At 50.9% G+C, this 12355-nt stretch overlaps 2 protein-coding genes across 2 annotated transcripts in view; one reads left to right on the forward strand and one right to left on the reverse strand.

Annotated features, from left to right (window-relative positions):
- LOC135829080 (uncharacterized) overlaps nt 1-1908 on the forward strand; it is a 4085-nt gene extending 2177 nt beyond the window's left edge. Inside the window, exon 1 of the mRNA XM_065341485.1 lies at nt 1-1908. This exon is cut by the window's left edge and continues 2177 nt beyond it. Coding sequence (XP_065197557.1) covers nt 1-1908 — 1908 coding nt within the window.
- A 5753-nt stretch (nt 1909-7661) lies between these two features.
- On the reverse strand, nt 7662-11981 carry LOC135829081 (uncharacterized protein K02A2.6-like). Its single transcript, XM_065341486.1, has one exon. It carries the CDS (start codon nt 11979-11981, stop codon nt 7662-7664), a length of 4320 nt encoding a protein of 1439 aa, XP_065197558.1.
- Nucleotides 11982-12355: the final 374 nt, after the last annotated feature.

Consider the following 12355-nt stretch of genomic DNA (forward strand, 5'->3'; position numbering starts at 1 on the left):
TTGAAAGCAGCGGGTCGCCAATCGGAGCTAGAGGTGGGCACTCTGTACGCGCGAATCCAGCAGAAGCTGCCAGAAGACCTGCTGACAAGATACCATAGGTGGCTCTATGAGCATCAGCGCCCAGAAGGGGTGGAGGCGTTGCTCGAGTGGGTCAATCTCGAGGCCGACTTTCACATTACCGCCAATGAAGCCATCGCAGGCCTAGCACCTGGTCGCCATAGACATGGCCGAGAGCGCCCAGCAGCCCGAGGCCACTCATTCCATGCAGCAGAGTCACCCAATCCGACACCGGCAGCGTGTCCAGTATGCTCCCAGGACCATCAAGTGTGGACATGCAAAGATTTCAAGGAAATGGATGTGGACAAGCGTTGGAAAGTGGCGAAAACACATCGGCTCTGCTATCGCTGTCTGGGCAAGGGCCACCGAGGTGCTGACTGCCAGCGGAAGAGAAAGTGTGGCGTAGACAAGTGCAGCGATACCCACAACTATCTACTTCACAGGGCAGTAGCCATTGACACGTCTAGAGCCAGCAATGGCACGGAAAGGGGTCGCACCAGTGAGACAGCCAGAACTACAACCACTGCTAACATCGGAGCAGGCGCCAGACCGTTGTCACTGAGAACCTTGCCGGTCGTTTTACGAAACGGTGACCGCAACCTCAGGGTGAATGCGCTGTTGGATGATGGGAGCACCCAAAGTTATGTGAACACAGAGGTAGCGGACCAGCTCAACTTGCAGGGACCCATGAAACGGGTTTCGATCAGCACCCTCAACGGAGCAGTGGAGTCTTTCGAGTCAATGCCAGTGGATCTGCTGGTAGAGAGTGTAGATGGCAAGTTCATCAGTCCGTTCTCAGCCATCACAACTAGTCACGTCACAGGCACACTGAAACCGTACGATTGGACCGTCGAGTCAAGTCAGTACCATCATCTGCTGGACATACCCTTCGAACAGCCAGCAACTCGCCAGATTGATATGCTGATTGGCCTGGATCATGCCGAGCTTCACTACTCTCTGGAGGAGGTGAGGGGTGATCAGGGAGAACCGGTGGCGAGGAGAACCGCGCTAGGTTGGACCTGCGTTGGACCTGTGAGTGAAAGCTCAGATCATCACCGCACTCACTTCAGCAGAGTCGATGACGGTAATCTGGAGATGCTGGTCCGGCGTATGTGGGAGGTGGAAGAGCCTCGCCGACAGAGCCCGCATGCAGCAAATGACCGACAAACTCTTGCAGATGCAGAGGCAGCAACAAAGTACTGCAACGGCAGGTACACCGTCAAGCTGCCTTGGAAGAGAAGCCCGCCAGAGGAGAACGGTAGCTACGAGATGGCACTGAAGAGACTGCGCTCGACGGAGAAACGCCTCCACAAGGAACCAGAAGTAGCAAAGGAGTACTGCCGTGTACTGCAGCATCATGTGACCGCTGGATACGTGACTGCAGTAAAGCTCGAGTCAACAGGTGGTTGGTACCTCCCGCACTTTCCAGTCACCAGACCAGATGCAACAACAACTAAAGTGATGGTGGTCTTTGACGCATCAGCCAAATGCAAAGGAGCAAGCCTGAACGACTACCTCCACCCCGGACCGAAGCTGCAGAGAGAGCTACCGCACATATTGCTGCGATTCAGGGCAAAGCCAGTTGCTATCGTGGCCGATGTAGCAGAGATGTACCTCCAGATCGAGCTGTCTGAAGATGATCAGAAATTTCATCGTTTTCTGTGGCGGGACTTGGATGCGTCAAAGGAGCCAGTCGCCTACCAGTACCAACGGGTGGTGTTTGGCGTGAATTCGTCCCCATTCCTAGCACAAATGGTGTCTCAGAAGCCTGCTGAGCAGCTAAAAGAAGATGTCCCACGTACTGCGGAGGCGGTGTTGAAGTCGACTTTTATGGACGACACTATGGATTGAATTGCCCTAACAGTACAACAGTCGTCCAGTTCTGCAGCCATTTATGTTTCTGTACAGCTAGATTATAGCTCGTTACGTTTCGTTTTCTTTTCTGATAGTTCATATTTTGTTGTATCAACGTTGATACTTACCGGTAGTCGTATCAAGGAGGGTGGAATGAGTAGAAGGTGAACCTCTTTCAGTAGTCTAAGTATGGTGTTATGGCAAATCACTGCCGCTAGCCTTTGGGTGTCAATACGTTCATGGTAATTCCAATGCATGCCCGAATCAACGTGCCCTTCTTTGGTGTCAGTTATGCTGTGTGCACGCGTAGAGGTGATACATTTATTGTTCCTGTATGGACCAGTCTAATCATAATAATTATTCCTGGCTGTTCTTTCATGCTATTCATGATGTATGTAGTAGCAGTATACTAGTAGTGCATCGTGTTGTGTTGTTATGCATGTCGCATGTGCCGTTTCCCGCGCGCGCGCGTGAAACCGACTTCGCGGCTTGTAGTTTCTGTGCATAATTAGTTGAGTCGGCGTCTTGTTGTTTGGACTGGAGACTACACCGAGTTGTGTTCTTTTCGTTGTTTCAGTCAGTTACAGCTTGCAGTTATTCCTCTCGTGTAGTTCAGTTGCTTTACTAGTGTCTCATCCTGAAGTAAAGATTATTCGTTATTATCTCTGTGAGTCAGATCCCTCTCTCGTCTAATACTCGTTATGGATGGAGATCCCAGTCCGCATGTTTGTCCACACATGTGGACAGCATATTCTGCAATGTACGGTTCCGTGTTGGAGCGTTCAATAAGACCATCAGATTGCGGGTGTTATGGCATTGTCCGAGTCTTGTGTATGTCCAGGAGCTTGCATAGATGTTGGAAGACATGTGATTGTGATTGGTCAGAGTGAATAGATACAAGGACACCATGACGCCAGATGCAACCGTCAACGAGGGTGGGTGGCGACTGTTGTTGGGAGAGTGTCAGGCATGCCGTAAGCTTTATTATTTATTTATTTATTTATTTATTCACAATCACGTGGCACTAGCCAATGAAATGGTGATGTGGGCGATAGCCAGCCATGGCGGTAATAGAGCTAGAGGGGAGAAAGAAAAAGAATGAAAGGGGAACTGAAAAGCAGGAGAAGCTAGGGCAGGGCTGGATATCAACTAGTATGTTGCATTCTGCAGTAGCTGTGTGAATGTATTGTAACATTGGCAGGATTTTAGATGTTGTGGGAGGAGAGACCAATGGCGGTAAGCAAGGAAGAGAGGAGATGTTTGCATAGAGGCAGACCGCGCAATAGGGAAGCGGAGAGAGTTTCTGGTGCGCATGTCTTGAGATTGAGCAAACCAGCTTATCAGGAGAGAGCATGAAGAGGAGCAATGCACAGCTTAATTTTATGAATTGTCTGGCATGCCAAAAAACGCACGCGGACCGAGAGCGGCACAGCAGAAGCAAGGCGGTATAAGTCTGCGCTTGGAGTCAGGCGAGGAAGCCGAAATAATATTTTCAAAAGACGCCTATGCATAACTTCGAGTCGAGCAATCAGTGTTTTAGAAATGCCAGCCCAAATTATGCAGCAGTAATCAAAAATAGGCAGAATGTAAGATGTGTAGATAACATGGCGACAGTCGGTGTGGAGGTGGGTGATGTGTGACGAGAGAAATCCCATTACTGAGCTAACACGGCTGTCTAAATTTTCGATCTGGGATTTCCAGGTTAAGTGTTGGTCAATAATGACGCCAAGATGCTTGTGTTTTTCAACGATGCAGAGCGGGGTTGTGGTGCCTGGAAAGGTGAAGGGACTGGTTACTTATGAAGATAGGTCACAGGAACAACTGGGGAGGATACACATTACAGCAGTTTTCGAAGAGTTGGGCTGCAATTTCCATTTTTCCATCCAATGAATAACGCCATCTATGTTGGACTGTAACTTGGCACTAGCCTCGGGGAGAGTGGGTGCTGTCACAAGTAGTGCTGTATCATCAGCATAATAATAGTGATGTGTGTTCCATTTCTGCCAGATCGTTTACATATATAAGAAAGAGGAGAGGCCCCAGGATTGATCCCTGAGGAACTCCAGACCGTACATGCCCTTTGGCAGACAGAGCAGAGCCGACACGCACCCTTTGCTGTCTGCCCGTCAGGTAAGTACTGAGCCACGTGAAGCAAGTACCATGGATTCCATGGCGTGACAGCTTGTATAGGAGCCCGCGTGTCCATACTGTGTCGAAGGCCTTGCTTAGATCAAAGAAACATAGCATGCTGTAATGGCCGTTCTCACGAACAGAAGACATCGATTGAACAAGTCTGAGAAGCTGCGAGGACGTAGAGTCGCCTTTTCGGAATCCAGACTGGGACGGATGTAGAACAGGAGACAGGTAAGTGTATAAGTGGTTGTACATAAAACGTTCACACAGCTTGGAGATTGTTGAAAATAACGAAATCGGGCGGTAATTCGATGCATCGAGCTGACTTCCCTTGTTCTTAAAGACCGGAGTTACAATTGCGTGTTTCCAAATAGCAGGGAAAGCACCAGTTGCAAAAGTGAGGTTAAAGATGAGGCTGATAGGGTATGCAATACTGGAACAAAATAGTTTCAGGAGTTCATGAGAAATACCGTCCGCTCCCGCAGCCTTTCGGGTCTTAAGGTTGCGGATTTGCTTTGCCACAGCAAAAGGCGTGGTAGTGACATCTTGCAACGTAGGTGTAGTTCTTCCACGTGATGGGGCGTCGGGTGGCTTGAAGTCTGGCACATTCCATGAAGGATCATCTTGTGTTCCAAAACCAATAAACTGTTCGTTCAAAGCATCTGCCACATCCACAGGGTCAGAATATAGAGTACCAGCGACTGAGAGCTGAGTTACAGTCGTTCTGCTGTTGCCTTGGGGAGATCGAAGCTTCCGGACAAACTGGAATAAACTTGGTGATGCGGGTCTTGCCGTGGATGCACTTAGGGATGAGATGTGCAGTCGATGGGCAGTTCGAGACATATTGCGAGTAACGTTTCGCTCTCGTCTGTAAATAGCGAAGTTGTCAGCGGAGGGAAACTTTCGGTAAACACTATACGAATCTCGTTTTTCCTTTATTTGATGTCGGAGGGTACTGGTCAGCCAGGGGGGGTTCATATGGAAACGCTTGACAGCCGGCGGCTTCCGCCTGGGCAGAAATCTTGCACAGATGTTATGGAAGATAGAGTAAAATTTGTCCACAGATATGTCAGGATCGCGCCTCTCCAGGCTCAAAGCTGCTGGCCAATGAATGTGGGACATGGCAGCATTCATACTCGCGACAGTGTTGCTGTCTAGAGAATCCAAAGAAAATACACTAAAATCAGGGACATCCAGGGGAGTCGAACGAGCATCACGAGAACGATATGTGGGCATTTCTTGGCAGGGTACAGTACGGATGTGGCCAACCACGATAGAATGATCGGATTGACCAAGTGGTGCTGTAGCACGGAGGCAGGATATAGAGTCCGGTATATCAGTGACAACTAGGTCGAGAGCTGCCCCCATGCCAGACAATGACTCATGTGTTGGAAAATTTACGAGCTGCGTGAGAGAGAACATGCCGAAAAGACTGTGAAGCTGGCGACCAGCGGCATCAGTGGTAGTTCCATGCCAATGACATGACTTAGCATTAAAGTCTCCCATCAACATGATAGATGTTGTTCGGTTCTTAAGAGTGCTTAGACAGTGCTGGAGGGAATTGCAGAAGGTGCTGGGGGTCGATATACTGCACCAATAACCAACTTCTTCACATGAGGCGCCTCTGGGAAATGTATGTTAGCAGATGACAGGGCTATTTCCACCCATGTGGCTTCCAGGAGAGGGATACTGAGGTCAGATCGATGGGTGACCTTTGGAAGCATCCCAGACCGTACTATGATACAGACGCCGCCATATGCATGGGTGGCATCGGTAGCTGACCTGTTTTCATCTGGCGGACGATCTCGGCGAAAACAGTCATATCCAGGGACCGTGAAAGACGACTGTGGAGAGAGCCATGTTTCCGTTATGCAAACAATGAGGAGTTTAACTGTGGAACAAATGTGAGCCAGCTCGGCAGTCTTGTTCTTAATGGACCTGGCATTGATGCACATTATAGGCTGTGATCCTGCGGTTGGCTGCGAAAGTGGGTAAAAAGGCTGAGCCAATGGATTAAGTGTGCTGTAAGTAGTAATTTTTGGGGAACAGTGAGGAAGTATCGGGGGGTTGAGGTTCATTATTGTGCAGACTGATCGACGGTTGTGTTGTCAGCTGTACTTATTCTGTCAGCCTTGAATCGCCATTCTCGAGCTGTCACTCCGTCAGGCCAAAAGTCAGTGTTTTGCACAGCTTCCCAGTCATCTTCTGTGACGACTACGTGCGCGTACGCTAGGCCAAAGTACTTTGTCTCAGAGACGGAGCATTTCAGTACAGTCACTTGCTTGTTTTCGCACCATTTTGCGATGGAGGAAGCAGAGCAACCAGGGTGAATTCTTCCAACATGAACAGCTTTGCATTTGGTACGATGGGCCCTGCGCAGTTGCTCATGTTTGCGGGGTGGGCGCTGGTAGTATGAAATGACGTTTGTCCGGAGGGCTTGATCAGTATGTGTCCCCGTATTGGAGGTAGCTGACTGTGTCATGGGGGAATGCGATGGGAAGTGAGCTTTAGGACGTGCAGATACTACTTTTGCACTGTACGAGTACGGGTTGACTCCAGAGTGCGTATTCCGTGCCTGTGCTGCTGCATCCAGCTCAGGAGAGACTTCTGCTACGGGTACGCTAAGTACGGGTGCGTCAGGTGCGGGTGTAACCTTTTTGAATTCCGAACTGCCAATTTCTCTCTTCAGAACTTCAATTTCGGCGTGGAGGGCTGAAATTTCGGCTTTTTGGCCAACCTTCAGTGCCACGATTTCAATGCTCAGGTTTTCAATACAGGTCGTCAAAGATAATAATGCATTCTCTAGCCTGGATACATACGTTCCGGCTCGTGCATCCACACCAAATGCCCGGAGGCTCTCCACCAGCTCAGAACGGGACAGCTTACTCACGCCCTCTATGCTGTGTTTTGTAGCCAGTTTCCGCAGGTCGTCGAATCCCAGCAAAGCTAAGTCCTGGATCCCCTGGGCCTCCGACGCGTCAGAGTCCATGCCTACCAACTACTACTACCCGCTACTATGCTCCAGACCGGCCTGATGCCGGCTGGGCTACTGGAAATCTACAAAGACTACGGAGCTCTAAAAACACAACCTGACCTCACCTACTCCAAGCACTTCATACTTTTTGTGAAAAATAATCACCAACAGCGAGAATATGATATTATGTTACCTGTGGCAGTAATGGGAAGTGGACCCATGATATCGATACCGTCTCGTTGAAGAGGGAAAGAGGACTGGTGTGACTTTAATTGAGCACGCGGTCGAAGTATAAGAGCTTGGCGTTGTTGACACTGAGTGAACGTCTTGACCCAGCCAGTAACATCGGTAGTCAATACTAGTCATGTGTGGTCAGTGATACGTTACTATTTATTCGTGAAGACTTGGGAACGGAAACAAAACATGTCATGAGAAAGAACAACAGGAAAAAGAAGCACACTCAACTAATCCGTGTGTGTGCGTGCATGCAGTACAACTATGACGTAATGAATATAGATACACATCACGCCCCTTCGAGATGTTGCGAAACTTGTGACAGCAACATCTATCATAAATAAAACAAAATGAAGAATGAAAACAACAAAGCAGAGACAGCAGAAATTGACATTAGTGATCAAGAGTGTCAATCATAGGACTGTCCATGATGCGAACCAATGTTTAAACGCTGGGGTGGCTTGCGCTGACGTGCGCTGCGGCGGGACGGCGGCGGCGGGGAAGAGGCGTCAGCAGCAGCCGGTTGGACAACGAGCGGTGCAGGCACAAGTGGGCGATACGGACGCAGGAATCTGCGGTTCCGCCAATAAATGCGACCACTCGGCAACTTCACTAGGTAGTCCCGATGATTACCGACAGCAACAATGACCCCACGAATAGACCACTGCTTGGTGCGCGGATGCTGAACATCCACGTGGGTGCCGAGGCGGAGCTGCGGCAACGAGCGACGAGTTGACGACTTGTCTGTGACGGCATCGTCGGATGGCATGGCAGTCTCATCACGTGTCGTCGCTTTGGAGAGCCAGGATGAATCAAACTCCTTCCAATGTGCAATGACGAATGACTGGAGAGAGCGGCCATATAGGAGCTCAGCGGGGCTCTGACCAGAGGAGCCAGGTGTGTTTCGCCATTCCAGTAGCCCTCGGCGGAAGTCATCTGTGTCAAGATTGCCATTCACGGTTGTCTTGGTGATAAGACGCTTCATGGCTTTGACAGCAGCTTCGGCGTGCCCATTACTCTGCGGGTAGTGGGGAGAGGACATGACATGGTTTACCTGCCAGCGCTTACAAAACTCAGCAAACTTATGCGAGGAGAACTGGGGACCACCATCTGTACACAGCACAGCAGGAACACCAACATCAGAGAACCAGCGACGGAATGCGAGTATCACGTCATGCGATGAGGTGGTGCGGCCAGTACGCGCGACACAGGGCCAACCGGTCAAACGATCTGCATACACAAGGAAGTCGTGACCCTGACAAGTGAACAAATCGGCAGATGCACATTCAAACGGTAGTGTCGGGGTGCGGTCGTTCAGCAGGGGCTCAGCTGGCTGGGACGACTGTTGTGCGCGGCAAGCAGGACAAGAACGAACGAGTGTATCAATGTCCTTGGTGATACCGGACCAGTATACAAGCTGACGCGCACGAGACTTAGTACGCACTAGGCCTTGGTGTGAAGCGTGGAGGTTGTGCAATACCTGAGCACGCAATGATTCAGGAACAACAATGCGGTTGCCCTTCAACACAATGCCATGGTCGACGGAGAGATGCTCACGTCCATTCCAGTACGCACGTAACGGAGCAGGCAACTTCTGCTGGCGATCAGGGAATCCAGTCAAGATACACTCAATCAATGACTGGTACGTGGCATCTGCACCTGCAGCTTCCCGCAGCTCTGCAACCTTGAGATTCGCATTCGGCTCAGTGTCCGAGTGCACCATGCAGATCTGAATGCTGCGGCAATGAAGCGACGGGGCTTCACCAAGCTCATCAGTGGTGGAAGGAATGCCAACAGGATTCCGGGACAGCGCATCGGCGAAGGCATTTTCAGAACCTTTTCGCCAAGATGCCTGCAGCTGATAGGCTTGGAGCTTGAGGCGTAATCGTAGAAGACGCGGGTTCTCGATCTGATCCAACGAATATGAGTTGATGATCGGAATCAGGGGCTTGTGGTCGGTGACTACTTCAAATGGCGCACCAGACAGGTAGATGCGGCATTTGCGCACGGCCCATACTACAGCGAGCATTTCCAACTCGATGACAGCATAACGTGTTTCAGCATCAGACAGGTAGCGGGATCCACACTGAATAATACGCCACTGATCATTCTGCTTTTGCCAAAGCACGAATCCGAGACCTCTTAGAGCGGATGCATCGGTTTCAAGCCGGAGGTCTTGACCAACTTGATAGAAAGCGAGAACCGGAGGGGACAAGAGAGCTTCCTGCGTCCGTTCAAACGCTGCAGTGTGGCTAGCGTCCCACATGAACTCACGGGAGGTCTTGAGCAGGCCACGCAGAGGATTGGTCAACTCGGCTAGATGTGGAGTGAACTCGCCACATTGATTCACTAGACCGAGGAACGAACGGAGATCGGTTCTGTTGGCGGGTACTGGAAACTGGCGAATACCGGACGTCTTATCATCGTCGACGACCCAGCCATCAGGCGTGACGTTGTAGCCGCAGAAATGGATACGTTGCGTACCGAACACAAACTTGGCGGGGCTGAACGTGATACCATGCTCCCTGGCGCAGAGCAGAATCTCGCGCACGTGGCTGACATGCGACAGAAAGTCGTCGTCGTACGCTAGGCAATCATCGACTACCTTGCCGAGACGCGGGATAGCAGAGAACGCAGCATCAGTGCGCCGGTTGAACTCATCCCCAGCAGATATTAGACCCTGCGGGTTCCGTAGATAACGATATCTGCCGTACGGGGTGATAAACGTGGTGAATTCCTGAGCAGTGTCACTGAGAGGAATCTGCCAGTAGCCGTGCCTTGCATCGAGCTTCGTAAAGAACTTAGCAGAGCCAACTCCAGAGACAACGTCACGTGCCGTATGTACGGGATGCGCGGGACGACGGACTTGGTCGTTCAGCCGCTTGAAGTCAACTGTGAGGCGCTTCTCAGTGCTGCCCTTCTTGTCTACTATGACAATCGGATGGCACCATTCACTGGGCTCCGTCACTGGTTCAATAATCCCGTCGCTGACCATGCCGTCGAGCTGAGTCTTGATCTGGTCACGGAATGCATACGGTATTGGTCGAGCAGTGTGCACACAGGAAGGCTTAGAATCATGCTGTAGCTCAATTTCCATTGGCGGACCTTCCATTGGCTTCAGACCGGAATCCGAGAAAACGTCAGCGAACTCTTGCAGGAGCTGCTCACGTGTCCGCGCTAACTCAGCATCACTAGGATGAGCGCATGACGAAACAGCTGCACAGATCTTGGGTGAAGATGCACCCTCGTGTTCAGCGGTGAATTGGACTGGCCAATCAGGTGGGAGAAACTTCAGCGCACGCAATGAGGTATGAGAGAGCAGGGCATCGTGTAGACCCTTGTACACATGGATGACGGTTTCATGCTGCGTCTCACCGACTCGTAGAGTCGCACGTATTTTGCCCAGGTTGCGTAGCGGCTCACCGGTCACAGCCTGCACACAGTCGTGGTCGTCATCTAAGTTCTCGACGAACCCACCGATCTGCGTGAGGTGCTCCTCGCCAATGGCATCAACGTCACTGCCTGTGTCTGGTGTCCAGGACAGTTGGGATGGCTGATCCTCTGTTTGCAGCATGGTCGAAACAGGTACTGTGCGACGGTCCACGCGAGACGCACGCTGTAGCTTCAGCTGTCCAAGCTTGGCAGCAGAGCTAGTCTTCGGCTGTTTCTGGCTCTTGCACATTCGCTGAAAATGCCCAATGCCATGACAGGAGTTGCACTTCTTGCCCTTGGCAGGACATACAGATTTCGTGTGGTCAGAACGACCACAATTTGGACAAGTGGACTTGGCCGCACTTGATGTCTCCCTTGGCTTAGAGTCAGCTGGCTTGTGACGTTTCTGCTGCTTGTACGCCGACTGCTTGGCAGCACTTGCCTGGAGGCCAGGACTGGGCATGTGCGCCTTGGTGTGGTATGCTGCTTCCTCCGTCCGGCAGAGGGTGACAGCCTGGTCGAGCGTGAGACCATGAGTTGCGAGCAACTTGTGTCGCGTCTCATCGTTCCGCACACCAATTACGACGCGGTCGCGCAGAGATTCCTCCTTGAGGGTACGGCCGAGGCCTTTGCACTGCGCACAGCAGCGAGCATCACACGTTCCACATAGGCTGTGTGACAAGAAGTCGCATGCACTTTGTAGTTCACACAGGGCTGTGTAAAACGCATCAAATGATTCTCCAGCTTGCTGGACACGCTGGTAAAACTCTATGCGGTCCAACAGTGGATTACGTTGCCGTCTGATATACGCCTGAATGCGCTCCAGCATCAGGTCGACGTCAGCTGAAGCTGGTATGCAGATAATATCCTCTCGGATAAAACGTCGCAGCTCCTCATCGAAACACTGACGGAGTGTTGCCACTCTGGCCTCACGAGCCTGGCTGGCCAAATGCTGGCACACACTAAAATCTCTCCAGCTTTCAACGAAGGAGTGAAAATCAGCCAGCGTCGCAGACGACAATAAGTGTGGGCAGGAAACACTGTTCACTGGCCGTGGTGCTGAGGTCTGCGAGGTGGACTGAACTGGTGCTGAGGGCTGCGGAGTGAACTGAGGCTGCGATGGTGATAGCGACCTGCTCTGAACATTCTTGAACAGATCTTGCATCGCCTTATCACGAGCCTCAGCTGCACGCATCTGCTGCTCCATAAATTTCATCAGGACACCCATTTGAGATTCCTGCTGTCGCTCGGTCGCGGAGGACAGGTCAAATCCGGTATCGTCCTGTGATTGTTCCATTACGATTAGTCACTCGTCCACGAGTACGAACAAATACACTACTAAAATAATTCAACTGAGACAGAGTTTCGATCGCGGAAACTACTACTTCATACGGAAAAAACAACTGGGCCCGTGCAAACACTACAAGGTGCGGACACAAGGCACGGACACAGGAAAGAACAAGTTCACTGCGCCATGATACGTTACTATTTATTCGTGAAGACTTGGGAACGGAAACAAAACATGTCATGAGAAAGAACAACAGGAAAAAGAAGCACACTCAACTAATCCGTGTGTGTGCGTGCATGCAGTACAACTATGACGTAATGAATATAGATACACATCAGTCAGTAGTACCTTTGGCGTGCACAAGCGCTTAAGCTAGTGTGCGG

This window comes from Sycon ciliatum, chromosome 13, assembly GCF_964019385.1.
Source record: "Sycon ciliatum chromosome 13, ocSycCili1.1, whole genome shotgun sequence".
NCBI lineage: Eukaryota > Metazoa > Porifera > Calcarea > Leucosolenida > Sycettidae > Sycon > Sycon ciliatum.

Coding starts and splice junctions, on each gene's coding strand:
- LOC135829081 (XM_065341486.1), bottom strand. CDS start 11,981: ATGGAACAATCACAGGACGATACCGGATTTGACCTGTCCTCCGCGACC.